The sequence below is a fragment of the Camelus dromedarius genome, chromosome 34 (assembly GCF_036321535.1).
Source record: "Camelus dromedarius isolate mCamDro1 chromosome 34, mCamDro1.pat, whole genome shotgun sequence".
Lineage (NCBI taxonomy): Eukaryota > Metazoa > Chordata > Mammalia > Artiodactyla > Camelidae > Camelus > Camelus dromedarius.
The window spans coordinates 17,659,411-17,687,053 of NC_087469.1; the positions used below are offsets into that span (position 1 = coordinate 17,659,411).

The 27,643-nt window shown below is 57.0% G+C and overlaps 1 protein-coding gene and 1 long non-coding RNA gene across 4 annotated transcripts in view; one reads left to right on the plus strand and one right to left on the minus strand.

Moving 5' to 3' along the window:
* Nucleotides 1-9,374, plus strand: part of LOC116150162 (uncharacterized) — a 58,796-nt gene extending 49,422 nt beyond the window's left edge. For 2 of the 3 annotated variants that reach the window (XR_010378982.1, XR_010378984.1), the window contains 2 exons: nt 2,713-2,790; nt 5,731-6,511. This is a non-coding gene — a long non-coding RNA (uncharacterized LOC116150162). Of the gene's footprint in view, nt 1-2,712; nt 2,791-5,730; nt 6,512-7,881 lie in introns of those variants that run through there. The other variant, XR_010378983.1, reaches the window with a different exon arrangement.
* Nucleotides 6,547-25,261, minus strand: ADAMTS8 (ADAM metallopeptidase with thrombospondin type 1 motif 8). Its single transcript, XM_031443311.2, has 9 exons — nt 24,512-25,261; nt 17,089-17,328; nt 16,289-16,424; nt 15,575-15,742; nt 14,422-14,723; nt 12,190-12,373; nt 9,745-9,917; nt 9,443-9,618; nt 6,547-7,672 (listed from the first exon to the last, which is right to left on the minus strand). The coding sequence occupies exons 1-9, from the start codon at nt 25,259-25,261 to the stop codon at nt 7,102-7,104; spliced, it is 2,700 nt and encodes an 899-aa protein (XP_031299171.2). The 3' UTR covers nt 6,547-7,101.
* Between the last annotated feature and the right edge of the window lie 2,382 nt (nt 25,262-27,643).

Here is a 27,643-nt window from a genome sequence, read left to right on the forward strand (position 1 = left end):
GCGTCTGGGAACTTGGCTCTCAGAGTGTCCCCATCACCGGTTAACTGATAAGGCTGGTTTTCTGTGCCTAGAATGTTTGTGCAGACAGTATGATTTATGCTGAACACCTATTTTCCTTCTGGGAGTCTGGAATGTTGGGTATGTGCTCGGCATATGGTGCCTACATGACCAGCTCCCAAGTAAGGTCCTGAGCTCTGTGTTTTCATCGCTGGGGGACGAGTGAGCTCTGTGCGGCCCCTGGGGAGGGAGAGCACACAGAAGCCTCACGTGGGTGCCTCTGGACCCGTCCGTGTCTCTGTCCCTTATGATTCATTCCACTTGGCATCCTTGCTGTGTCTCTGTCATAAATCTCAGCCATGAGCATGGTGCACACTGAGTCTCGTGAGTTTGAGCACATCTCTGAATGATGGGGTGGTGTTGGGGACCCCTGACATAGCCTCAGGGCTTAAGTTTGGGAGTGATCAGCAAGCAGAAGATATCTGTAATCACGGGCACACATGAGACCACCCAGGAAGAGTGAGGAGAGCCCCGAGGATCTCTGCAAGTTAGGGGTGACCGGAGGCAGGAGCTGCAAAGGAGGCCAGAGAAAGGAAGGTCTGCAGGACTTAGCACAAGGTCATTGATGGCCTTGGCAAGGCTGTCCCGTGGGCAGTTGGAGAGAGCTGGCTTGTTAAGGGGTGAGGAGGATGGAAGGAGCAGAGAAGGATGTGAGGAGGTGTAAATATATTGGTTGTAAGATTGGAAAAAAACTTGGTCCTTTTTTTTTCTCATTTGTTAAGTTCCTGCTGTATGACAGGCTCCAGGCCAGACTTGAGTGGTGCAGGGGGACACAGGTGTGGACAGGGCCTCGCAGAGTGTGTGGTCCCGCAGTGAAGACAGGAGGGAACTGCCTGTGTGCTGAGTGTCTGAAAAGCAAAGTGCACAACACCGTGGGGGTGTTTAACCTAATCCGAGGGCTTCTTTGACGAAGTGACCGTGAACCTGGGACTTTATGAAGAAGGAGGAGTTTGTTGAAGTCGGGAGAGGAGGAAAAGGAAGAGGGACATTTTGGGGAGAGAAAGAATATATAGAAGCCGAGGACCTTGAAAGGTGGAATCTAGAAGGGACTGATTCTGATGGGAGGGAAATTCCTTAACACGTAACAGAAACAGGAAAAGAGGTTGGATTTTAAAAGGCTAGCTATACAGGTGAGACCTTAGGGTCCATGGCAAGAAACAGCCTTCTTGTGTGACGACCTTTATTCTCTTGTGGGGCAGGGTTTTTTTTTTTTTTTTTAAAAATTCCCATCCCTTTTCTGAGATCTAGTACATTTGGAGGCTAGAAAAACTGAAGGGGTCTTTGGTAACATATCTCAAGCTGGAGAGGAGGGGGACATTCTTTCAGCATCACAACCCACCAGGGACAGCCGAGCAGGAAGCTGAGGTTGGCGTGGCAGAAAGTCGGCTGTCCTTGGTTCTGTCCCCATGCAGACTTCTCCACCTTCCCTCCCTCAACCCCGAGATCTGAGGGTCCAGCTCCACCCAGCAGTGAAAGCAGACACAGTGGAAAGGCTGAGAAATCATGGCAGGGAGCAAGCCCAAGGAAAGGCATTACTCTGGGTAGCTGAGGATGACGGGGCAGGAAGCTGAGCCACGGGGGGTCCTGGATGCCCCAAGCCTATGTGCTGTGCCCTGGGGGACCTGGGAGATTAAAGGTCGAGAAATCATCATCTGAATCTCCACTCTCCTATGGGCTTGACAGCGGTTGAATTCTGCCTCTTGAATCTAAAATAAGGTAGAATCAGAATCTGGTGTTCCTCTGGATTTGTGTCTGTAACTGGACCAGCCAGCAGTGAGACGGTGTCCCCTCTCTCCTTCTGTCCCGGGAGAGGCAGTGTTGGGCTCTGCTTTGGAGGAGGAGGAGGCAAGGTCTTCCTCTCGTGGTAGGATCATGAGTTTGAGAGGAGAGCGGAGAAAGCGGAGGACGATTTTGCAGAGCAGCAGCCATAGAGCTGACTAGGGAAGCCTGCTCAGGCTGCTGGTCAGAGTTTCCACTGGAAGTGCTGACTTCACAGTGGCTCCCGTGGGCTCGGAGCCGGGGCCTGGTTGTCAGCATAGTGGTGATGAGCCTGAGGCAGAGGGCGGTGGGGGCTGGGTGGGCTCGCTGTGGGGCACCAGGTGGGGCAGGGAAGTTGGGAATGTTGGCAAGATCGAGTTGGCAAGTTCATGCTGGAACGCAGACTCTAAGCAGCACGAGGAGAGAAGAAAGACAGACAGAGGACAGAGAAAGGGGGACATACGTATGTGCGGGCAGTCAAGGACCTGAAGTTCCCTAGAATAAGTGCAAGGGGAGCAGTGAGAGGTCTGGAAGGATGAGAACTTGTGGCTGGGGAGCAGGATGTTTAAATCTATGACCTCAGAGGTGGAGAAGTTCTGAGTAATGAGCAAGTTTGGGATGTGGCCTTGGGAGGTCTGCACTGACCCTCGTCATCGCCGAGACCCTCTCTCTGATCCAACATTCACACCGCTTTCCTCTGTCCTTTCAGCCTCTGATGCACCTCCCGTCTCAGCTAACCTTTTCCCACGTTCTGGTCCAGCAAGAGGAACTCACAGCCTCTTTTCTTACTTCCGGAGGAATTTATTCCACATGTGTCTGATTCATTTGCGTTTACAGAAACTCAAAGTCTCCTGTGTCCAAAAACCCTTTCAACTATTTTTTTCTTCCCTTTCTTAGAAACAGGAAGTTGTGTTTGGCTGAGGACAAGCTCTTCCAGTGCCCCTGGGACTTACAAGATGTTTGGAATGAGGAACGGTGAGGACTGGGGAAGACTCTGCCGCGCCCTCCTTTCCTGGGGCTGTTGTGTATCTGCCAGGGGTAGGCTGGGCAGCTCGTGGGGATGGATGACTAGCCAGAACTTTCCTGTCTCTCGTTGCTGAGCCCAAGGCCTGAGGGAAAGTATGTCCTAAAAGAGACAGGTGGGTTTGGAGGCTCCTGTGTTCCTCCAGCACTGGCGTCACAGCTCAGGATCTGCTGGTACACTGGGTTTCATCTTTTTCTTCCCAACACTTGAGCAGAGTCTAGTTTTGGGGGTGTGGACTGGCTGATACTCAGTTTTACGCAGAGAAGGCCCGCTCCCTCCCCAGCGGAATATGAGAGAAGGTTCCCTCTCTGAAGAAGCAGGAACCTGGCTGGAATGGGGCACACCTGTTTGGCTAAGTCTGGCCGCGCTGTTGGGAAGTGTTAACCTAGAAAGCAGACAGGTGCCTGGAGGGACCGATGTAGGGCCCGTGAGGCAGGGCAGCAGCAGCGTCACACCCAACCGCCCTGCTCGCTCAGGGCTCCAACCTCTAGCTCCCCTCGCGTGTTATTTTGTTCTGTTCAGTTTTTTCATATGTGTGGTCGATCTGACCACACTGCGTCTCTAGTGCTTCCCTGGATTGAACCAGCAAGAACGTTGGCTTAGGTTGGTGCCTTCTTTCTCTGTCATGTCCTGTGGGCAGCTTTCTTGAAGGACCACGGGGAAATGTGCTGTGCTAGGAGAGACCTCTCTCAGAAAGACATACTGTCCTGCAGCCGAGGGCCACCACGGGCCAGCGAACCCCTGGTTACCTTCCTCCAGGGCAGGGGTGCTGTGGCATCTCCCCCTCCCCTGCCGTCACCCTAGGACCCAGGGGCAATGCCCACTCAGGGCCGTGGGGTGGCAAGGGTCTGAAGGACGGTGGAATCAGGGGTGGGGGATGCTGCGGGGGTAGACGTCTCTCTTGGTTACAACGCCCAGCGCAGAGCCGGGGTGGAGGAGGACAGGCGTCAGGACGGTGGTTCAGCCTTGCCTCAGTGCTGCCTGCGCAGCCTTCCCCGCGCTCACCCTGTCCTGTGTTTGACTGTGGCCGTGTATTCAGTAATTAAGTTCCACTCACCCTAGAGGCAAAAGGAAGTGATGAGGCTGTGGCCGGAGTAATCTGGAAATCCAACGATAGCACTACGTCTGATCCGCTCTGGTAAATTCCGCATTTCTGTCCACCCTGAGAGACGGACCACTCCCAATTCCCCAGCAGCCACAGGGAGACCCCCGCTTCCCCCCGGGGGAGGGGCGCTTGGAGGCCCGAGAGGCACAGCTGGTGGGGCAGAGGTTGCTGTGTGCTCTGCAGCCTCTTTCCCAGCGACCAGGGGGACTTGGGCACTGAAGGTCTTGGGCCGTGTGTGAAGGCCTGGCACCCGGCACCACTTGCGGCTCCCAGACCCGCGAAGGCAGTCGTGACGAGGCCGTTCTCTCCATTTGCCTGGACCACGTGTTGCATATATCAAGACAAAGCAAAGCCAACATACTCTTAGGACCCTTCCTATTGTACCTGTCTTTTTTTTTTTTTTTTAATCCCTTGGTGGTGGTGGGAGGGTGGGAGAAGGTTTGGAGGAAATGAAGAGGGATCCACCAGAGGAAAGCAAGAAGAACTGCATGTTTGGATGCGGGCAAGGAGGAACGGCCCGGAGGAAGAGGCCTGCTTGGTTACAACGCCCAAACACCGAGGGCCTAAAGCCTGGTGGGCATCATCAGAGAGCAAGAGGCCGGGCTGGTGGGAGGACCGCCCCATCCCCCAGGGGACACGTGCCCAGGAGAGAGGGGTGGTTGGCTAGAGGGGGTCAGGGAACAGTAACGTGGCATACTTTAGTCAGTTAGCAAGTCCTCCAGTCAGCTACAGGGAAATGAAGGGCAGAGAATAAACCCCAGACAGGGACTCGCTTATCTTAAGGATGGAAGGCTGGAAATGAACTTTGATGCTAATGTACCACCTTTGAAATATTTCTGGCTGGAGCTCGGAGGACGCAGATGAATTACCAAGTTACCTGCCGAGCCAGGGCCCTGGGGACCTCCACGAGGAGGCACCAGTGCAATTTCTGTTGGGAACCCGAGCTCGAAGATGCGGACTCCCAGCAGAGGAACTGCAGCCTTCCCTTCTCTGGGCTGGAGGGGTGGTCGTGCTTGGCCAGGGGAAATGACAGCATGATCTCTCTCTACGGATCTGTTTTCTGCGTCCCCGAGCTGCAGCTGTTGGATTTCCAGACACAAACAAGCATGTATTCTGTGAGCCTCGCCGGGCCCACACAGCAAGGAAGAGCCAAGCCGGATTCCTTTCTGCTTTGCACATCAGCAGCTCTGCTGCCAGCTGAACTCCAGGGCAGACTGTGTGCCTGGTGAAGATGCGGGCAGTGGGGGTGGCACAGCTGGACTGGTGTGAGCAACTGCTGGGGGCACACTTGGCCTTGATTATTTGGGGGAGAACAAGAAAAGGAAGGAGACGAAGAGTTGCAGAAACACACACCGATCAGTCTCGACAAAACTGGCGCACAGCAGGGAAGAGTCTGGTGTAGGACATGCCTGTGTGCGTGCTTGTTTAGGCTTCGGTAAGCCTGGCCTCCCGGCTGCTGACGAACCGGCTGGGAAAAGCAGGCCACTGTGCAGACTGCGCGCCAGCCGAGGGAACGGGAAGGGCTGGAAGCCCGTTTGCCCTGCTCGTGCCCCAGCGGCCCAAGTCCTCCCAGCGGGCACCTCTCTGTATCACACAAGGGCTCCATGTAGCATCCTGTCTGTCCAGGCCACTTTCTGCTTGAAGGGGTCTTGAGGGAAAGCTAAGCGGAGGGAGGGGGGTGGGGCGGTCAAAGTTGATGGGAAAAGCGAAGATGCAAATTTAGATACTTTCCTCTTTTCACTAGAATGTCATTTCCTGATGTTATCTGTTCCTTCTAACCCACCAGGACCAAGGACTAAGCTCCCTCTACACCAGACCATATGGAGGACGGGCCGGGGGCTTCCTCTGAGCTTGGAAGAGCTGAGGTGATTCGGAGGGAAGACAGGGTTTTGGTGGCTCGGGGAGGTTTCAGGTGGCTGCTGGGGAAGGCCATTCTGTGTCAAAGGGCTGACTGGGACAGTTGCAGTTTGCTTGGGTCAAAGGAGCTGTGAGATGGGGGTGAAGTCTGGCGCGGAGACAAGGGGCTGAGGTCACTGGGATGATGTTACGTAGAAACAGGTGCAGCATTCCTCAGATGCTAAGAGAATCTTGTGTCTCCGGCTGGTCGGTATGTAAAGTGAGGATGGGGACACATGCAGAGTGGAAGGAAAAAGGAACCCGGAGGCATCGCAGGACCACTGTTACCCTTAAGTTAGAAGTTTCCACCAGAGCAGAGGTTCTCAAAGTGTGGTCTGCAAACCAGCAGCTTCCGTGTCACCTAGGAACTTGTTAGAAATACGGGTTCTCGGGCCCCTGATCCACTGAATCTGAAACTCTTGGGGTGGGGCCCAGCCATCTGTGTTTCAGGCAGCCCTCTGGATGACCCTACTGCCCACTAAAGTTTGAGAACCGCTGGTTTAGATTTTGCAGAGGAGAATTGCCTGACTGAGCTGGATTCAGCAGAACCGGGGGGAAGGCCTCCGAGGCGCAGGCAAGGTGCCAGCTTCCCTGTGTGTGCTCAGGGTGGGCTGACCTGTTTGTAGCCTCTGTCCTTGGCCCTGGGTCCCCTGCCCTTTCCAAAGAAATACTGAGCCAGATCAGATGACTACATTGGCACAAGATCACACTTTAGTTTAGAGACACATTTGCATAAATACTTGAAATGGGTCCACCCCTGCAGGTGGGAGCCCGAGAACACGGCTCTCCACAGCCCTGCAGCTCGCGGCCCCCCAGGCGATGGGTTTAATAATGAAGAGGGTCCCGGTCATTTCTGAGGACACTCACGGTCCACCCCCACCCCACAGCTCTCCTTTACCTAATTTTTTCCCCTCTGAGGTAGATTATTTATTGGGGGAACCAAGTAGAAAAAAATGTTTTCATTTAACTTTGCTGGTCCTTTGCAGACAGGCTGACCACGCCTCTGGTTTGGGTCGTAAGTGTACTCTTTACCTTTTAACCTCTGCCCTCTATTTGAACCCAAGCAAGGTCCAATCCACGAGATAGTAGACTTGAGCGTCTGTTGTCTGTCTCCTCTCCCCTCCAGCCCAACCAGAGGGGCTGTGGCAGTGAGGGGCCTGGGTAGGCCATGCCACCTCCAGAGGTGGGGTCACTGTAGCACGGCCCTGGTCTGCACCCCACACCCTGAGTGCATGAGCACAAGCCTGGCCCGCCCGCTGGGTCACGGGGAGCACGGCTGGCTCCCGCAGGGCTTGGCATCCTCAGGCTTCAGAGCCTCGTCGCAGGTGGCAGAGGCCTGGCCGCTGGGGTCCAGGCACTCCACGGTCCGCCGCTGCCAGCCAGCTCCGCAGCTGCTGGAGCACTCAGACCAGTCTCCCAGCACCCACTGCACGTTGAGCAGGGGCTGGATGACATTGGTGGTTGTCCTCTCCTTGCCGCTCTGGATGCTGAAGTTCACGTCGTTTGGGACGTAGAAGGTGTATTTGACTCTGGGGGGAAAGACCTCCCCGGGGACTGTCAGGAGCTGTACGGTCAGAGGCTCGGGCAGGGGCTGGAAGCTCTGTAGCCGCTCCAGGGTGGCAATGGAACCGCTGTACTTGAGGATGGTCCCCTTCACCAAGATGTCCTGTTCGATGGCGGAGATGGCCAGGTTCCCGTTGAGCAGGTACTGCCCGTCGGCAGTCTTCAAGGCCAGGTAGTTGCCGTCGTTCTGGACCCCTGGGCGGCTCCACTGTTTCACGTCAATGTTTGTGGCACCAGCGGGGATGGTGACGATGTCATTGTAGCCATATCTATGAGAGGAACAGAAAGACACCCTTAGGACCGGCAGCTCCCCAGCCCCGTGCTCAGGAAGTTAGCCCGCAGTGACTGGGGTGGGCAGACCAGAACCACGAGCAGATAAGGAAGCAGCCTCCCCAGAGCTCCAAATAAATTAGCGGCTGAGGCCAACAGGAATGCTTTACATGCTGGGATTTTCAAGGGTTTTTGTTTTGCCTGGCAGCTCTGTGTAAAATGTTTGGAGTCTGGATCTTGACAATAGCTCAGAGGAGAAGGCAGCCTGGAGGGGTGTGAAGGCTGCGTCCTTGCTGCCAAACCTGGGCTCTTGGCCCAAACAAGACTGCGGACACATGCAGCTCCTGGTACTGATGTAAACTCCGCTTGGCCACGTTCATCCCAGAGCTGAAATCCATGTGGAAAAATCTGCCCCACCCGCCCTTTCCAGAATCTGACCAGATGGGCGCCTCGCTCCAGCTCTTAGAGTTGATCAGTCCCTGGTGTTTGGCTAACGTGGCTCTCAGCAGGGATCTGGGCGACACGGCGGCCTTGGGTGTGCCAAGCCCCGTGAGCTGGGGTGTTTGGGGTGCTGGGGTGCTGGTGGGGACAGTGTTTCAGCTTTGCTGTAGGCCCAGGGCTTTATGTTGGATGGAGAAACCTTAGTTCTTCTTCTCTCCTGGGGTAAAAGCATTTGGGTTTCACAGGCTGGGAAGAAAGCGAAGAGGACTGAGGAAGCCCGTAACTGGCTGTCTGCTGTTCCCGCCTCACGCCCAGCTGGGGCCAGCCGCTTGGTCTGGGGCAGCTGTGAGAGCACCCCGGGGCCCATGTGTCTCGTGCCTAAGAGCCCCAGTGTCTGACTCTCCCACACCCCATGCTGCTTTCTTCTGTGTCTGTTGAGTTTAAATTTGAAAAGACTCCCGAGTTGTCTCCTGTGGACTGATGCTGTTCTCTGAGCCGGACGCGGGTGAGGGAGGCAGCAAGGAGTGCAGTGCGGCCGCCTGACCTGACGCAGCCCTGCCCTCCCTCTCTGGGGGGGTCTCCCTCTCCAGTGGAGTCGCTCTTTCTGGGGGGGTGGTGTGCAGGGGCGGGGAAAGTAGCCCAGGAGTGGAGAAACCTAGGTTCTCTTCTGGCTGACATCACCTATCGCTGTGACCTGAGAGGAGTTACATGACGTCTTTATGCCTTAGTTTCTTCATCTGTAAATGGGGGATAAGGGTCTTGGCCTTGATAGACTGTTTTTAGGAATCAACCAAGGCCACAGAAGTGAAAACCTGTAAATAAATACCAGGGGCTTTATGAACGTGTGGCTTTAAGGTGTGGAAAGGCATCTGGAGTGCTCAGATTCATGAAGCCCTGAGGCTGCCAGGGTCCCCCTGCCTCCCCCTCTTCCCTAAGAGTCACCTGCAGGAAGGACAGGACTCCCCTGGTGTGGGGTGAAAGGTCCTTCCCAAAACAGGCCTGGAGTTGCTGCTTTCTGGCAAAGATCTTGGAGACTCAGTGCAGCCCCATTGCTGATTGACTCAGAGATGATACATCCCTGCCCATGTGGCCTCTGGCCGCCCTGTGAGCCGCCCTCTCTGTGGGCCAGACCCTGAGCCAAGTGTTCTGCCCATCTCGTGACTCCTTACGATGTCTCTGAGATGGAGAGGATGCTGGTGTTTTATAAAGAAACTGAAGCTCAGTACTCCACGGGTCTGGAGTAGCAGCTACAATTCAACTTAGGCCCCCATGACTCCAGAGCCCAGTCTGCTGTTGCAGCTGGGGACAGATCTCCTGGGGAGACCCACCTGGAGGGGTTGAAGAAACCGGAGACCTTCCTGCACGAGTTGCCTTCGCCCCCGCACACCCCACATCTGTCCAGCTTCCTAGGCGAGCCCAGTACATGGTCACAGCCAGCCTTGACACACTGGCCACGGACACAGATGGCCAGGGTCTCTGGCCCACACAGGGTGCCGTCGATCACCTGCAGCAAGGGAAGGGGAGAGGGAGGTCAGGGAGGGTGTGGTGATACCGACGCAGCCCTCCTGTGGGCTCCTGCCAGGTGGCCTTCCTCCCCACCTGTGGACCTGGGTTCCAGTGGGAACCTCACCTTGGCCTCGAACACTTTGAACTCACTCCGACCCCGGGCCCGGCAGAACAGCTTGCAGCGGTCTTGGGGGGACACCCCCGCATACTTGGGGACCCACTGCAGGAGGTTCCCATCCATGTCCGTGTAATTGTAGGCGTTGTACTTCTCACACTGCTGTTCCCTGAAGCTCTTCCCTAACAAAGAGCATGAGAAGGCATGGAGTTAACACGCCGAGCTGAAGCCGGGAGGACCCCCTAGAGAAGGGCCGGGGTCCCGGGCACTTTTCTTCCTCCTGGACTTGACCCAGCCCCAGGACACAGGTCCAGTGTCATCTGGGCCCAACTTCCCTAAACACTGACCTCGCCCCACCTAGTGTGGCCCTTACTCATGGGGCAAGGAGAGGAGCAGCCAGCCTCAGCTGGGCTTCTGGGGAAAAGAGCCTTCCTGTATGGGAGGAGCTTCATTCTGCTTCACAGACGAATGAACTCAGGCAGGGACAGGGGACAACTCAGTAGGCTTCGAATTGTGCTCTGTTGTGACATCCTTGGTGACGTGGATGTGTGTCCAAAAGCTGCCGGGTCTACACATCTGGTTCTGGTCCACTTGCTGTAATTCTGGGTGTCTGCAGGGACGCCACTTGTAGTACTGTAGCTGCCTCCAGCTCAGCCAGGCCCACCTCCACATGGGTCCTCCATGGGCTGGCTTGATCTTCATTTGGTGACACTACCGCATTCCAGTCTGGGACCGACACCCCAGTATCATGGAACATTGGAGCATCTGCATCACTCTTTCTAACCCGGGGCTAAGCCCTACCCTCCATCAGGACAACCTGTGATCTTAAATGTCTCCATCCCACTCTCACCACCCCAGTCCCCCTCTCACAGGCCCAGGCCTTGTGGTTTCATGTAAGACTTAGTGCCCAGCCTCCAGAACAATCCGTCTGAAGTAAGACCTGGGTTTTTCTTTTTCATGGTCCTGAAGTTCAACCTGCACTCACTACTGAGTTTCTTCACCCCAGCTGTACATCTGCCTGACCTGTGGAGACTTCAGATCACAGACGGCCACAGCCTCCCCCTGATATTCTGAGGTAGGACATCTGAGGGGTCTGGGCCTGCGTGGAAGAGCTTCCCAGGGGACCTGAGGGGACAGCGGGCGTAGAGAGCCTCCAGATGCTATTTTAGCCTTCACGCACCTTTGGCTGGCCTGGAAATGCTGCTACACTCAGCCCGACTCTGGGAGAATCAGTGCCCCTCAAACCTCCCCTCAAATCGGCACCATCTCAGTCCTCTAGCCCCTGCTCAGCCCCGACTCCCCGAGAAGCTTCTGACGAGTCCAGGCTTCTCCTGGCTCTGGATGCCCTGTAAGTCTGGGGTCTGTGCCTCACAGGTTGAGCTTTAATTGCTTTGTGAAAGGGGTTTGGGTCTCTAACAAGATCCACGTGTTCCTGAGAACAAAGAACACGCTATTTATGTCATTATAATACCCGTTACAGTTCTAGCCCCACAATAGGCACTAAAAACACACTTATTGATCGAGATGGCTGACTGTCCGTGTCTGCCTCGTACTTTATATTCATCCCGTCCCCTTTCTCTCTCTCTCTCTCTCATTCTCTCGCTCCCCGCCCCCCGATGAATACTTCTCTCATATGTCAGGCAGACTCTCCCAATTTCAGCGCGAAGTTTCTAGAGCCTCGTGCCATTACTGATCCTCTTTGTCTTGCAAAACTGCAGAGCCTCCAGATTCCCTCATTAGCACCATCCCAGCGCCAGCGCCTCTGCGCTTGGGTGAGTCTCTGAAAGCGCTGCTTGTCAGTTGCTGCCTGCCAGCACTTCCTGGAGGTGGAAGGGGTGGTGGGGAGACCGCCACTGATCCCCTCCCTTCGGGTCTCTGCCTCCGAGTTAATGCCTGTGCTTTCCAGCAGGCACTGGGGTGGAATGTGCCCGGGGAGGGGGGGCTTCTTCACAGGAAGGTTCTGTCAGGCAGCTGCCACAGCTCCAGGGGAAGGTGGGCAACTCTTCTCAGAAAGAATGCACACTAGAATCAGATTCAGAAATCTTACCTCCGCCGTGGGCTGAATGTTGGCTGGAAAGACATTGGAGGTTTGGCTCTGACACTTGCTTTGGAAAACGCTTCCATTCTCCATACAGACAGGGCTCAGATGCTTCCAGGAGGAGTTTTATCCTAGGCCAGCCCCTCTGCAAAGCCCTCCCCCACCCCAACAGAACAAGTCTGGTTGGGACAGACATCCCCCATCTCTGCATCTGGGAAGACAGGGTGGTTTCTCTCCTTGACTTTGCCAGGCTCTCCCAGCACAGGGTGAGCTGTCTTGGGTCGCTACGGGCTGCCCTCAAGCTCGGTGCCTCGCAGAGCCTGTTTATGCCTGTATCCCGGGAAAGCCGGCCCCAGGAGACCTCCCGCCCCTCTGGGGCTGTGCTATGGGGCCGCAGCCGCTGCTCCGGCACTTACCGTCAGGGGGGCACTCCTCCGTGCGGCATGACTGGTACTTGGTTCTCCGACCCAGGCAGTATCTCCCTCCATTCTGAGGCTCGGGGTTCTTGCACTCACGGTGTGAAAACTGCACCCCTCCTCCGCAGGTCCTTGAACATTCTCCCCAGGGTCCCCATGGGGCCCAGCCTCCGTCCACCACAATCTGCAACACACAAGGCCACACTGGGTCTGGAGCAGAGGGGAGGAGGCCTCAGCCTTGGTGTGACCTCACCTAGTTAATGCTCGTACTGGTGCACGGAGTTCGGTAAACTGCCCAAATCATTTGCACAATGACCACGTGGCCTGCGTGCTTGCAGCTTCGTGGACGCAGAGGCTGCCCTGGCCTTGCTCGCTGCTGACCCCCTGCCCTCCCTGTGCCTTGCCCTTTGCAAGGTGCTCAATAGTAGTTGTTGAATGAAACACTTTGATGGGAATAAGGCTGGCTCTAATGCAGTGGTTCTCCATCAGGGCCTTTTGTCCTCCAGGGACACTTGGCAATGTCTAGAGGCACTGTGGTTGTCACAGCTGGGGAGGGTGTGTGCTGCTGGCCTCGCATGGGTAGAGGAGAGGGTGCTGCTAAACATCCAGCACAAACCAGACAGCCCCCGTACCCAAGATGTATGCAGCCTAATGTCGCCAGTGCTGAGGCTGAGAAGTTCTGATCTAAAGGAATAATCGCTGGGAGGTGTTGCTATCAGTCTACCAGCTACCAGTTCCAGTGGGAGGATGGTGCCCTGGAAATAGAGAGATGCTTCCAGCTTTACCACTGACCCTGAGAACAAGGCGTTGCCCTTGGTGGGTTCATGGAATTTTCAACATGAAAATATTTTTTAAAAAGTTACAGAAGTCATATGTGCTCATATAAAAAATGAAAAATACAGAGAAGCTTAAAAAATACCACTACCCAAAGAAATTTTTTTAAAAAAGTGGGGTGGGTATAGCTCAGTAGTATAGCTCAGTAGTAGAGTGCATGCTTAGCATGCATGAGGTCCTAGGTTCAGTCCCCAGTACCTCTGTTAAAAAAATTTTTTTTTTAAAGTACCACTACCCAGATGAACCCACTGACATGATTTTTATCAACATCCTTTTGTACCTTTGTGCTCTCTAATCATAAAGATGCCATGGTTCTATTTTACACAGATATGATTCTGTCATATATATATATAGTATTTTATGATCTATCTTTTCCCCTTAAAAGTAGGTGATAAACATCATCCCATGATCATTTTATGTCCACCTTTCCCTGTGTTGAGCTTGGCTCTGGTGCTGGGGAGCATTAGCAGGGCCCCCTCCCAGCCTCCCCCCCTCAGTAGCGTGTGAAGCACCTGCTGCAGGACAGGGCTGGCACCTGGAAGAGCAGCTGAGTGTCGGGATGGAGGGCTGGGAGTCACGTCCTGGCTTAGGCTCGGAAGGGGCTTGTGCTTTACCTGGCCGCGCGGGCTCCTGGGCCTCAGTGCAAAGGATGTGCCACTAGGGACGGCCCTCCGGAGGGTGAGCGCTCAGGCCACCCTGGTGATTCACAGCTGGGCCAGGACCAGCGGGTGCTGTTTCAGAGATGGCTCAGTGACTCACAGCAAGAGAAATGTGATCAGCCTCACAGTTTGGAAGTATTAAGAGCAGGGCAAAGACGCAAATCATTTACAAACTCTCACTGGCGTTGCCTTTGCTTCTCCTTGCAAGTTTACTCTGTCCTGGGCCAAGTGTTCTCTGCCTGCTCAGAGGTGATTCTGATTCCTCCTTCCCTCCTCTGTGAGTGAGGAGTCTCCATAGCTACTCTCATTCTCCTGACCTCTGGTTGTGAATTCAACTCGGACACGGGCAGGAGAGGGCCACTTTCCCCTCAGTCCTTGACGGACACTCCTCGTCTGCTGTTTATCATAGAATTCATACGGGTCTCCACAACTGGTCTCTTGTTGGGGTGTCTCACCCCATCACCAGCCTCCACAGGCTTCAAGCAACCCCACAGCTGCTCCCCAAGGGCCAGGAGCACTTCCGGTGTCATCCGTCCGCTCTGAGTACAGCTTCGAGTAGCTCCTCTCGAGTTTGGATAAATATGCTTTGCTTTGTTTGTCAAAGATGAGCAATTTCACTTAGAAGTCTTAGTTGCACCTGCCCCGGAGTCTCTCAGTCCATGGCTTTCAAGTGTGGTTTCCTCCTTGGAAGCGGCCCTCCCTCCTGCCCTCTCCCCCACCCCCGAGTGGCCGCCCTCACCTTGGGTTTCTCCACTTCCTCGGCGGGCAGACAGCTGCCATCCCAGCAGAGGCGCCCGGGCCCGCAGGGCGTCCCGTCAGCCCAGGGCAGGCTGCCGTTCTTCGTGTGGCAGAGGAACTCGGTGCCGAACACGTGGCACCAGAGCTGGGCACAGATGTCCTGTGGGGAGGTGTTGGGGCAATGGCGGAAGCCCAGCCCAAAGATCTGCCTGCACTGCTCGTCCAGGTTATAGAGGGCCCTGCGGCCTGGGAGGTCTGTCGGGAGGGTCAGGGCCGAGGTGGGGGCATCCAGAAGACAGTCTCCTGAGGGTTGGAGGAAGCAGAGGAACAAGAGTAAGGGGCGGGTCCCCTCTTCCCACATCACATTCAGGGCTTCCTGGACCTTGATCTAAGAACTGTCAATGCTCAATCATCTATCTAAAGCTCATCCAGTTTTTGACCATCAGTAGCAAGTTTTGTTTTTAAAGATTGAGTGTCTTTTGTTATCCAGAACATCTTATATGCATTCATTGTTTACCTAGGGAATACTGGCTAACTGTAGCACTATTCTACCTCATCGTATAAATGGGGATGTAAACGGGCTCTTAAAAATCATGGCGTGAGAATGAAGCCAGACTTCTAATGTTTGGATAATCAATTACTTTTGTATCAAGAATCAAGAATCAGTCATGCTTTCACCATTTTGCTCAAGTCAAGTCGTCTTCACCAGGCATCTCTCCCCAGTCCTGGCGCTCACAGGGCCTGTCCCGCCTCCCTGCCGTTTCCCTGGTATCCTGTGGTCTGTTGCGCTAGTCAGAACGTCCCCTTCTGTCCTCTGCACCACACTCTTCCATTCTTTCGAGCTCTGCCGGAAGCCCCCTCCTCCAGACAGACCTTGTCAGACTACTTCCACCTGCTCTGGGGAATAATCTAAGCTGGCCCGGAACTCAGGCTGCTGGAAGCTGGGCCAAGAAAGCGCATGCCTTGTGGCAGGGATGTGATCCCCGTGGCCGCGGAGGGTGGCTGAAGGACACATCCCGAGTCTCTCCAGCCCTCAACGTCTGCGATGCTCTGTGAAGGGGCTCGGCCAGTGGCCGTGTCGGGAGGCTGGCTGGGCAGATCTCAGCTGCCAGCCGCTGGCCCGGGAGAGGCGGGGAGAGAGCCTGGGGACCTACCGTGCCCACTGTCCAGGAGCTCCGTGAGGTACATGGCGCTGCAGGGGGACCAGGGCAGCGTCTTGTTCAGGTGGACGAAGAGGGGCGTCATCATGTGGTGCTTGCCCAGGGGCCCGAAGAGCCGCACGCAGGGGTTGGAGTCGTCGTGGGGCATGCTGAGCACATGCCCTGGGAGGACGGAACCCGCGGTCTGGCCGCCGCCGCCGCTGCCGCTCTGCGCCCTCCCGCCCGCTCCTCGTGGGAGCCCCGCCTGAGGGCGCTCGGAGGCTGTTCCAGGCCTTGCTCTGGGCCCTTCCCTCCCAGGGAGCTTCCTCAGGGTACGAGGAACACCGAGATCCCTTCATTTTTTGCCTCAACCTGTCCTGATTCGCATTCGCCTCGATGATTTACTCGCTAACATGGCACTTACAAATGACCTTCCAGAATCCTCAACTGCTTAGCTTGGGCGCAGCCTCTCGGCTCTACCTGAGCATGCGTTCTGTGTTTTGGCATTTCCCCAGTGACCTCTGATGCTGGCCCCGGACACTGTGTTAATATGCTGGCCTTGTGCTCGGGGCAGGGCTGACGGGAGACAGCACACGGCTGCTCTGCACCCTCGCTCTGTGGAATGAGGAGGGGGCTGGCCAAGCCCCCGGAAGCTGGGCTGGCTGGACTTGGGAGGGCAGGTCCCTCGACCCAGCCCAGCACGTGTGGGCATTGGCGGGTGAATCTTACCTAGCTCGTGGGCCAGAGTGTAGGCTGCCTGCAGTCCCTCGTCCTTGATCACAGAGCAGCTCTTGCTGGGGTCACAGATGGTGCCGATGTCAGCCACCCCCAGGGTGTCACACATGCCCCTCATCCCACAGAAGTTCTGCCCGGAGGACAGAGCGAGACGTGAGGACGGACACAGGACAGAAACTCTCCCTACTCCTGCCCACCCTGAGTTGAAGGAAATGTTTTAAGCCAAATCCCTATTTCTTCAGAAAGGCCACTTCTCTTTCTATGTCAGCATGTCCTCCGGCTTCCTGGGGCTCGGAGAAGCTTGCCAGGGCAGGCAGGAGAGCTGGTGAGTGGTGAAGGGCGGACCCCACAGCAGGCCGGCCAGGGCTTGACAGCAGGTGCTGCCCCTGGGTGGCTGCTCAGTGCCTTGGTTTCCCCAGCTGAAAAGTGGGGCTAAAACCACAGTACTCGCCTCTGGGTTGAACTACCGTTACAAATGGACCCCCCCTCCAGTTCCAACTCGCCTCTCACTGTGCAGTTTGAGCCCATTTCCTTGTTATGAGCTCAGCAGACAGCTGGTCACAAAGTTCTGGAAAAGAGCCCTCACGAGATTCCTCTCCTTCCCTTGCAAATACTTCACACTTGTCCTCATGACCTCCTCCTCCTCATCCACACACCAGGCTCCTGGTGTCCAGCCAGGGCCAGCAGGGAGCCGGTTCCCCCCATCTGGGCAGCCCACAGCCCTCCCTCTGGCCCGCACCAGCCTCCCTCCCTCCTCCCCTCCCTCCCTCCCCGGTTTCCCGAGGCCCGCGGACCAGTCTGGTGAGCAGGATGGCCGTGTCGAAGTGTTCCGGGTGCCGGTCGCTGGGCTGGTTGAAATGCTGCTGCCAGCTGCAGAAGTTCCGCAGCGTGAGCCCCCCGTTGTCGGACACCATCGGGCCCCAGTACTCGTCTTCCACTATCAGCACTTTCACCACCATCAGGTTGATGGAGTTCCTGATGCTGGGGTGCTTGTAGACGCGGGCTGCCACCGACATCAGTGTCAGGATGTGATTCTGCCGGCAGGGGGAGTGGAGAGTGAAAGGGAGGTCGCTCAGCCATGGCCCGCCCCGCCATCACCCGGAGCAACGCAGCCGCCCGCGGGCGGGGCTGGGCAGGGCATTGGTATAGAGCACCTCGAAGACCCACAGACCCCTGAGGCCCTGGCATGGTTGCCCTTCATCGTACATATAAGAAATTTGTGGCCCAGTAGCTGGTCCACAGTTCCAGAGCTAATGAGTGTCCAGCCAGCGTGCGAGCCCAGAACGCCTGGCTCCACACCACAGCTTGTGCATTTAACATCCTGACCAGCCACATGTGGCCACGGACATCTAAACCCGTTAAAACTCAAGGAAATAAAACCACAGCTCCTCTGCCACACCGGCCACATTTCCAGGGTGTCACAAGCATCTATGGCTCGTGGCTGCTGTCCCGGGCCAAGCGGGCGGCATCTTTATTTCCATCATCACACAAAGTTCTACTGGGCTGCACTGGTTATTCAGCCTTAGCGCTGACACCAGCTGTCTCCCTGCCAGCCCCCCGTCCCCACTCCGCTCTCTGCACAGAAGCAGTTATTTGAGCATTCGAGGTTGGTAGAAGGTCTCTCTTAGAATCCAGACGAGCCTTTCCCCAATGCCTGTTGGGGTAACCCCTACCCTTCAGGATGGGAACCACTTTGCTCTGTCGCTCCTAACCACAGCTCCTCCATCTCAGTCACAGAACGCACCTATGACATCTCGTCAATTGCTCATAGTAACTCTGGGAAGCAGGGACTGTGATCCCCATTTCATGAGCGGGGAAGTGGAGGTTCACACATGGTAAATGACTCGTCTAAGGTCGCTCAGCTCTCAAAGCCAGGAGGCCAGCCCAGGCGCGTCTGTCTCCAAGGTCTATGCTCTTCTCATGAACTTATGCTTGGCCCGTCGGCTTCTGCCTGGACAGCCCCAAAGGGTCTATTTCCCTCTGCTGGGGACGTGAGAGAACTGGGTGGGCCCAGGGGGACCCAGGCGCTCAGGCTCTCACTGCTTCCAGTTCCACCAAGCCCAGCTGAAGGAGTCCACATCAGTGCTTGGTCTCTGTCCCATCGCTGGGCTGCCAGCTGCTCCAAGGCTTCGGGAGAGGCCAGACTGGGGCTCCCTCTCCTGCCTCGGGGACCTCTAGAAGTGAGTCTTCTTGGATGGTTTTGCAGAGCAGGAGATAAAGGGGGCAGAGGCACGCACGCCTCCCACCAGGAGTGTGGCCAGCGGAGCTGCCACTCACCACCCTGCTCCCTGTTCCCTAGGGCACCACCTCCTGCGATGGATGGTGGGAGTGGAAGGAGGGGAAAGGAGGGTGAAAGGCTAGAGAGGGACATTCCGTGGGCTGAGGCCATGTGAGGGCGTTCCAGACGAATCCCATTATTTGTGAATGGGATCTGTCTGTCTGCCTCGCAGGCAACGAGCCAGATATTTTGTAAGCCCTACAAATGGGTTGGCAGGTTACTTAGCACGTCAAGCACTCAGGCTATGTTTAGGCTGATGTAAACATCTTATCAGCAAAGCTGAAACTTGGCACTGGCTCCTGGAGTTGGATTCCTGAGGGAAACAAGCAATCACGTCATTATGCAATGAGAGGTGAGGGCTGAGGAGTGGCAGCCTGCTGGGGCTGCTTCTCCAGGTCTCCACTGCTTCTGGGGCTCAAGGAGTCTCCCGGTCTCCTGCCCTAGGAAGGGCCAGGGCCCAGCCCCTGGAACATCTAAGACCGCCTGCAGCTCTCCTCGCAAGACACCTTCCCTTTGAGTCCCAACGTCACAATCTCAGAGCGGGGAGATGTCTTACAAAGAAGGTGCGACGACCAGAGACGCCAGCCTCTCAGCAGTGGGCCCTGAAGGCGCGGCCTACGGAAGTGAAGACCTGAGGTTTAAGAAAGGCCCAGTTCCCAAGCCGCCCGCTCAGACTGAGCAGAGACCATGCAGTGGGCGCGTCCCCAGTGAAAACCGAAGGCACACAGTGCAAACTGCGTCATGAAGGACAGCATGGGGGTGCTTCCCAGCACCGAGGTTCTCGGAGGCTCCTCCTTTGAGCTCAGGGAGCTCATAGCATCTTCTCCAGACACGGAGTGACTGTCGGGCTGAGCCAGCGTGAGAGCCGTTTCCCTTCGAGGCAGTAAGTGGATGGGAGGACAGTCGGAGGTGGTTCTGGCTACTTTTTCAGGAGATAGTTTCCATTGCAAGAGGGCTTCCAGGATGTGTGGCCCCGTGTTTCTCTGAAAGTCCCCTCCCCTCCTGTCTCACTGAGTTTCCGGGGACTGGAGCCCCACCATCCCCGCGGCAGCTCCTCTGAGGAGCAGTGGCAGGAGTTCCCTGGGGGAAGGACCTGCGCCTGGACAGGTGGGAGGCTGTGAGTCCATGAGCCCCCGCTTCTTGGCCCAGTTCCTGGGCCAGAAGGGCCGGCCAGACTTCCAGTCCCAGAGAGAGCAGGTCCAGGAGCCGGCTGGTCAAGGAGAAGGTCAGCTGGCTCGCTCCACCACCGGTGTCTATGTACAGCTCTGAGCGCCACCCCAGTGCGGGCTACTGGCTGCCAGGGAGGGGGCCCCTGCACAGCAGAAGACCTCCCATGGCCACGGCGTCGGGAGGATCAGAGCCCATGGCCAGCCTGGTTGGGTCGTCACAACCCTGCTCTGGGATGACCTGAGGACCTTCTGCCCTTGGTTCTTGTGAGGGAAAGGTGGGCACTTTTCAGGGAGCCTCCTTCTCCATTGGTGCCCCCAGGACCTGAAGGAGAGAAAAAATGCCCACCAGCTAGGCCGGGACATAGCGCTCTGATTCTCTGACATGCAAACAAGGTGATTCTTCGCCCGCAGCTCGTGCACAGCCCGGCCAGCCCTGGTAGGAGTCCGAGGGAGGCTGGGCCTGGGCCAGACGTGCTCCCAGCAGCTCCTGCCCAGAACGTCTTCCCTGACGCTCTGCTCATCTGCTCTTCCCACTGTGAGCCCAGCACTTTCCTCGCTTTCCTCGCAGTGTGTCTGGGAGCAGCAGGGAGAGGAGGAGTGGTGACCTGGAAGCCCTGCCACCTCAGCAGCTTCCCCTTCTGGAAGGCTTGGCTCTGTGCTGGGGAGGAGGGGAGGGTGGGGGAGAAGCCAAGGAAGAGGAAAGGAGAGATGGAGAGGAGAGACGGTCCTGCACAGATGTCCTTCATCCCTCCTCATCCTCCCAGCAGCAGGGCCGCCTCTCCAGAGCACACCCTTGCCAGAAGTACAGGGAGTCCAGCTCACAGTCTGGGCTGAGCGAGCTGAAGGGCAGGCCGTGGGCATCACTGGCCGGCCGTGATGGCGTGTCACCACCCTGTCCTCCTGCTCTGACAACTGCATTACCCGAGGCAACTCCAGCGTAGCTACGCTTTGTTGAGCATCTGCCATGTGCCAGGCCCGGGTAGGGCACTTTCCATGTTTCCCTGTCTCCTCCAGGCAATGCCAGGACGTCAGTGTAACTGTTAGGCTGCTGAAGAAACCAAGGTTACAGAAACTGGTAGTTGTTCAAAGTCTCTGCTCTTCATCGCGGCACTGAATGCCAGCCAGCTTTGCCGCTGCAAGGAAAGCCTCAGTAGAGCCAGACAAACCCAAGGCGTGCAAGCAAGCAAGCAAGGCTGCCCTGACAATGTCTATCAACAGTTACTCCAGAACAGGCCTAGACCGGGGCTGTGCTGGGCGAGCTGGGCCATGTGGTCACTTCCATACTGGGGCTTGTGGGAGACGTTCTCCCCAGAGGGCAAGCGTAAGGGGGAGATGAAATGGCTGGGACTTAGCCCTTCCCTGAAACAACCTGCTGGTGGCCTGAATCTTGGGACTCCCCTGGTCTTCTCTGGGGACAATGAGTGCCGCTCCTTGGACCCTCCCTGCTAAGCGGAGTTCTGAAGCTTGCAGCTGATGCCCTGGCAGGACAGCCTTCCAGACCGAGTGTGGGGCACTGCTCAGCCCCACTCCCCCCTTTCCTGCTCCAGTTTCCTCCAGGGAACAGTTAGCAGCGGCCGGATGCAGACAGAGTTAATGGTCTCTTCCGAGGTGGTCTCTCCTTTCAGAAAGCCCCCTTTGTCTGAGCCCCTTAACTCTGAAACCAGATAAGAAGGTGGGAGGCAGGGCCCCTTCTGTCAAGGGATTAAGTGAACTCAAGTGTACGAAGTCTGGAAAACTTCCTTGTCGCTTAGCTTAGCGGCGAGACCAGCCTTGCACGCAGCTAATTCTTTCTCTCAGCCTCGAAGGCAGTTTCTTTTCAGGATTGGGCCTCCCTCCCACTGTGGTTGGACGTCTTCTTTGGGCTGCCGGGTTCAATGACCTATTCCTACAACATGGACGAGTGTCAGGGGTCTGCAGAGTCCCAGCACCCCCCCCCCTCCGGTGCTGCCGGCAAACCAGCACTGCACTCGGGCTCAGGAGACCTCCAGCTGTGCGGCCTGGAGGGAGTCCCACGTCGCCTGTGACCTGCACTTCCTTCCTCTGCCCCCTCACAGGTCCTCACCGAGGTGATGTGTGTGAACCGCTCTGCAGATGGAACACACACCTAGGGTGGCTTCCCCACACGGCGCTGAACTTCCCAGAAGACGCATCGTGAAGCAGCCTCATCAATGCTCAGATGAGAATCAACTACCTAGTCCAGGTGCCTGGCTTCGCAGGTGAGGAGGAAAGGCTTTCTTCGTCCTCATCACACATCCCCGGTTGCTGAGACACCCCAAAGCACTTTCCATTTGTGTGAACGAAGTCTCCCGGAGACTCCTTGCAGACTTACTTGTAAAGAATTGGATTCTGTTTTGGGAGGTGGGTCTGGGCAAACCCAGACTCGACGTCCACTCCTGTCTTGGCTGAGCTCATGGGCCCATTCAGGGAGTCCAGGGGACTGAGCTGAGAAGTTCGAGTCTATTCTGTGGCATCACCAAAGCTGGTGAGCCATCAGAGCAGAGAGGCCAGTGGGCAGTCATAAAAACAGCTGTGCCTCAGCCCCTGCCCCCTCCCAGTGTGGTGACGGCAGGATACAGGCAATGACGTAATAAGACCAAGGGGGAGGTGGCAGGGCTGTCCCACCTACACCACCCCCCGGGAGAGGACCTCAGCCTTCACAGGGGCCTAATGCCTGTTCTGACTCCCTCTCCTGACCCTCAGGGGTTGGCTGGTGCAGAGGTGAGTCTGTGTCTGTGCAGGGGGAGCAGATGGGACAAGCATGTGCTTGGTCATCCAGCCAGGAGTCCCACGAGGGTGGAAGTGTTCCTGGGCTCTGCAAAAAGAAAGCCAACTTGTCTGGTGCAGCCAGGCTGGGGCAGGACCCAGCCCAGCCCACTGCTTTGCGGCTGGCAGCCCTGGACCCGGCACCGAGCACGCCTGCTTTCACATGGCTCTGACGTCAGGAGCTGCTTGTGCGTGCTTAAGGCAAGTATGTGGTGTCTTAAGTGTCTGGGTGGTGAGCTGAGAGAGTGAGACGCTAGGAAGGACCTCAAGGAGGACGTTTGGCTCTGAAGACTGGAAAGCAGTGCCTTTCTCTGCTGCTTTTCTGTGTTCGCATTGGCTTTCCTACCTCCTGATTCTTAGGTAGATGTCAGAGACGAGTACGTTCGTGGGAGGGGCTCAGCATGTCAGCTCTGGGTTTGCAGTGAATCAGTGAAAGTCCTTTCTGGTGGAGCCCCCGGTAGTTGGGCGTGGCCACCCTCCCCTGAGATTGGAGAAGCCCCACCTTCCACCCTCTGGAGGACTTGTTTGGGGAAAAGTTGCAGAGAAGATGGCTGGTGCCTCCTTCTGCTCACATGATGGGCAGGGAACCAGATACTCAATCAGCTCAAACCCGCAGTCCATGGGGCAGACCGCACCAATGGCGCAAAGCTGCCCTCCCACGCTGTGGGAGAAGCGAGCATCAGGGCAGTGTGCGGTGGAACCCGCCTGGGCTTTAACCAGCCCGGCAACAGCCAGGGAAGCAGCCACATGGACCGTTCACCTCGAGCTCTTCCCATCCTTCCAGCTAAGATGCATTTCCCAGTGACTGCAGACTAAGAAACAGGAGGGCCGACCGCACCTCGTCTAGACTACTCTGCACAGGTGATGCTGAAGCACCCGGTGCCCCCAGCAGCTGGGCACGGGCTGAGCCTAGAACAGAGTCCCAGCCAAGATTGCCATCACCAAAAAGGCATCCACTGAGCTGCAGCAGTGGCCAAGGTGCCTGTTTCCAGGAACTGTGACCTCTGGGCAGGTCAGTTCATTTCCACCTGGTCTATCTCTGGTTCTGCGTTTCCCAGGGAAAGAGAAAGTGCAGCCTCTCCTGGAACGGCCTGGCTTCACCTGGCCCTTGGAGGTGGTGCTGGGGTAGGATGACACATACACCTCCTGCTGAGTCCTCACCACCTTTGAAACTAGTTGGAAACAGCCTGGCCACAGGAGCTGTCCCCTGGACTCCGTTTTCCTGCCCCAGCTCAGTAGAGAGCAGTGTCTGGGCAGAGCAGCTGGGGTGGACCAAGGATAGTTCTGGCTCCAGTAGGAACATTAACCAGAAGAGTTCACATCCCCACCCCCTTCTCCCTCCCTTTTCCACTGAAGCTTCAGTTTCCCGGGCTGAGCCCCCAGGCAGAAATTCTGTTCCCCTCCCTTCTTGTGCTGATGCTGGCACTGCCAAGTTCTGCCAGGGCTGAACGCCAGGTTGGCAAGGTGTCTGTGCCCCTGATCAGAACCAGCTGGGCGCACAGAAGTTGGGCAGCCCCTTTCCAGGTTCAACTCCCTGCAAACAATGTCTTTTACTTATGGCAGCCTCAGTTCTGCAGGCACAGGGAATCTTTCCATCCCAGCTGCCTTTCCTTGGGAGCCTCTCAGGTCTGGAGACAGTAGATGGCTGAGAAATGGGGGTTGCGTGGATGTTCCTCCAAAATGTTCACTTATCATCTCCGCTGGGAGAGGCAGGTGTCTGGGGCGGGGGGTGCTTTAACCCACTTTCAGTTCGGGATGTGGTAGTTGGGGTGAGGGGAAGAAGCCCAGGACCTCCGCTCTAAACTGGGAGGGACAGGCTGGGAGGAGCAGTTGGTAGCCCAGGTGTCAGAGGTTAAGAAAAGAGTGACTTGACTGCTGCGCTCTCTCGGAAAGGAGAGAACCTTCTTTGGGGTGAGGAACGGGAAGGGTTTTCTCAGAGGGACTGGAAAGGGAAGACTCTGGAGACTCTGGGAGGTGACTGGGGCCTCCAGGCAAGGCGAGTCCTACCTGCAGGTCGGCTCCGTAGAACCGAGCCATGGACGCATCGGCCACCAGCAGCGTTTCCACGAAGCGAGCCTCAGATACAAACCGCTTGGTCCTACTCGTGGCGCCCAGTGTCGGTGGCAGCTCGCTGGCGCCTTCTGCCTCCTCTTCTTTGCTCTCCTCGTCCTCGTCCTCCTCATGCGCGTGGGCTCCACTCTCCTGCCTCTGCCCCTCTCCCTTCTCCACCTCCCACTCGGGCGCTCCAGGCAGGGGCTGGGCTTCGGCGGCGGCGCGCCCGGGCCCCCAGCGCTGCAGGCGGTGCGGCTGGTGCAGGGAGTCCCCCGCGCCCTGCGGCTGGATGGTGAACTCCTCGCCGTCCAGCAGGAAGGAGCCGCTCAGCCCGCGGCACAGGCTGAAGGCCGCCAGCGACTCGGGCTCCCCGTTCACCGTGCCGGAGAAGAAGCAGCCGCGCAGCTCCCGCTCGCCCCCGGCCGCCCCGCCGGAGCCCCCGAGGCGCTCGATCTTGAACTCGGGCGCCAGGAAGCTGGCGTCGGGCGCCAGGCGCAGCACGAAGCCCTGGCCGAAGGCGGACAGGTGGAGCGCGAGCTCGCCCGCTCCGGTCGGCAGCTGCGTGGGCACCACCAGCGCCGAGGCCGGCCCCCCGCCGCCGGGCCGGGCCGGGGCGCCGCGGGCGAGCGGCGGCGGCGGCGGCGGCAGCAGGAGCAGCGGCAGCAGCAGCAGGAGCGGCGGCCACCGGGGGGCGGCGCGGGGCATGGGGGCTGCGGCCGCGGCGCGGGAGAAGGAGGAAGCGGGCCCGGCGCGGGCAGGTGCGGGCGGCCCGGCAGCCGTCCCCGGGGGAAGGAGAGCGAGAGCGGGGCCGGGCGCGTGGCCGGTGGGCGCCTGGCGGCGGCGGTCCCCGGGCGGCCCCTCTGGCCGGCGCTGCCGCTGCTCCAGCTGAGCGCGAGCAGCTGGCGGCTGGTCCGCGTGCGCGTCCTCCGCCCCCGCCTCCTCCCCACCCCGGGAAGCACCGAGCGGGCTGCCGAGCCCTTCGTATTTATACTTCCTTCCCGGCTTTGACATAAGAGGTTTATTTCTGATCTCTCACTATTCCCGTTTCCCCTCCCCTGGGATCGGAGAGAGAAACTTAAAAGAGGGAGCGTGAGAGGAGAGAAAAAAATTTTGGATGAAATGTAAAACCAATCAGGAGTCAGCGGGACTCGCTCCCCCCCTCCCCCGCATCCCCTTTAAATGTCAACTCCAGCTTTGCCCCCTTCCCTTTACACGGTCTCACATTAACTCCTGCAGTGCTGGACAGGCCCTTGCAGCGTCCTTGGGGAGACCCCTCCTCTGGGACGTTCCCTCCTCTGAGACCAAGTGCCCAGCACACATCCCTCAAAAGGCTCCTGCACTGGCCCCAGCCACAGTGTCACTTCGAGGATCCGACAGTGCAGAAGAGAGGTCTCTGGGGAAGGTTCCAGAGCTTTTCATTGTAAAGCAAAAGAGGGAGATGGGAAAGGTTATACTAACATCAGGCTCTTTGCTGAAAACCACTTTTTCACCCCAAGCTGGAGACCTGGCGAAATGCCACCTGGTTAATGCAATCAAGGACTGTGTTACTGCCTGGCTGGGGGCTGGGGACTGATCCTTAGGCAGTGGCAAATTATCAGAGGGGAGGTAGCAGCCAAGTGGAACCACCTCAGGGGCAAGTAAGTGCTTCACTGGGAGGGCAGCAGGGCTCCAGGAGCTGCATGTCTGTCCCTGAAAACTCAACTGGAGTACTGCTTAGCCACCTGGGGGACCTCAGGAAAGGTGGGGAGCCCCCCTCACTGCACTGCCCACGGCTGTGGGTACCAACGTGTGAGAGTTGATTTGTTCTGTCCTACGACATCACCTCCTCCTGGGATGAGATGGGGCTGAAACCTGGAGAGGGGAATGGCATGGTCTCCAGTCCTCTGTCAGGACCACAAAACGCAGCACTGGGTCGCACCCCAGCCCTAATGCTGCAGGTCTGGGCGGGACTGCGGGTCCTGTTCTCTAAGGATAGGCTCTGGGCTGTCAGTGCAGTACGGTCCTGGGGATCCGGGCCCTTAGTCCTTTACTGGATCACCTATCCCAGTTCTCTGCCTGCGTGGGAGGCAGTGCTGACAGTCGGGGTGCCCCTGCTTCCTTTTGGCCCGCCTCGCTCCGTCACTGTCTGTGGAGGTTCAGCGTGAGCGTGAGACTTTTAGGGCCTGTGGCCCCCAAAGAAAAGCCCCCCCCAGACGCACAAGTAGCTTTACAACTGCAGAACCCAGGCCGAGTCCTGCCAGCTCCCTCCACAGCGTCCCCTCTCTCTGCTTTCTCAGAAACACAGAAGGCTTTGACTTTGATGAAGGGAAGGGTGAGCGTTCTATCCCAGCATGCTGCCGGATCTTCTTTCCTGGATAATTTACAAGATAGGGATAACTGGAGTGTCGGATGTTTCAGGGAAACACTTCTGGAGGCAGGGGAATGGAAAGAATGGCCTCTTCAATCCTTTTCCAAAAATGAGCAAAACACTTCATCCCAGCACAGTGGTGTAATAGCCCTGGGGGAGTCTGACCCGGGAAGGCAGTGAGTAATCCCATTTGCTTCAGGCCTCTTGTAACATTTTTGATCATTGGTCTTTGCTTCTTAAAGCTTAAAGCCCCCTATTCCTCATCTCTCCAAGTAAAACTCCTGATTTTCAATAGGAAAAAGCCGTCAGGTCCTGTATGCTTTCCTTCTTTCTCCTCCGTAATCATCTGAGCAGAGTGGGAGGGAGCGGTTGTACCCAATCCCCCTTCCTTCCACATGTGTATTGGTGGCTGCAGGTGGGGGACAGCCAGACCAGGGCAAGTCTTGAACGTCCTTGGGTCCCCCTGGTCTCGGCTGGAAAGGGTCTGGAAGTTGTTGTTTTTAAATAGAATGAAATGCCCCCAAAGACGGCTCTTTGGAAGTTCCTTTGCAAGAGAGGTTGGGTAGTGACCTCTGGACTTTGGGCTGAGCCTGTGTGGCTGCCCCTGCTCTGCCCTCCAGGATTCCCCCTTCTCCGGGGGTGGATGCGCTTTGCTGGTAACTCCGGGGGTGCCTGCCACTCACAGTGCATCCTGAAGGTGCCAGGCTTTCCTTAGCTCTGCTTTAACCTCATGCCCTTGA

What these genes read in the sequence shown, in the direction of transcription:
- ADAMTS8 (XM_031443311.2), bottom strand. Translation starts at nt 25,261, where the DNA reads ATGCCCCGCGCCGCCCCCCGGTGGCCGCCGCTCCTGCTGCTGCTGCCG. An exon ending in GCTCCTGGACAGTGGGCACG is followed by an intron (nt 14,724 to 15,574) that starts GTAGGTCCCCAG and finishes TCCAACCCTCAG; the next exon opens with GAGACTGTCTTCTGGATGCC. An exon ending in GGAGGAGTGCCCCCCTGACG is followed by an intron (nt 9,918 to 12,189) that starts GTAAGTGCCGGA and finishes GCTCTTTGTTAG; the next exon opens with GGAAGAGCTTCAGGGAACAG.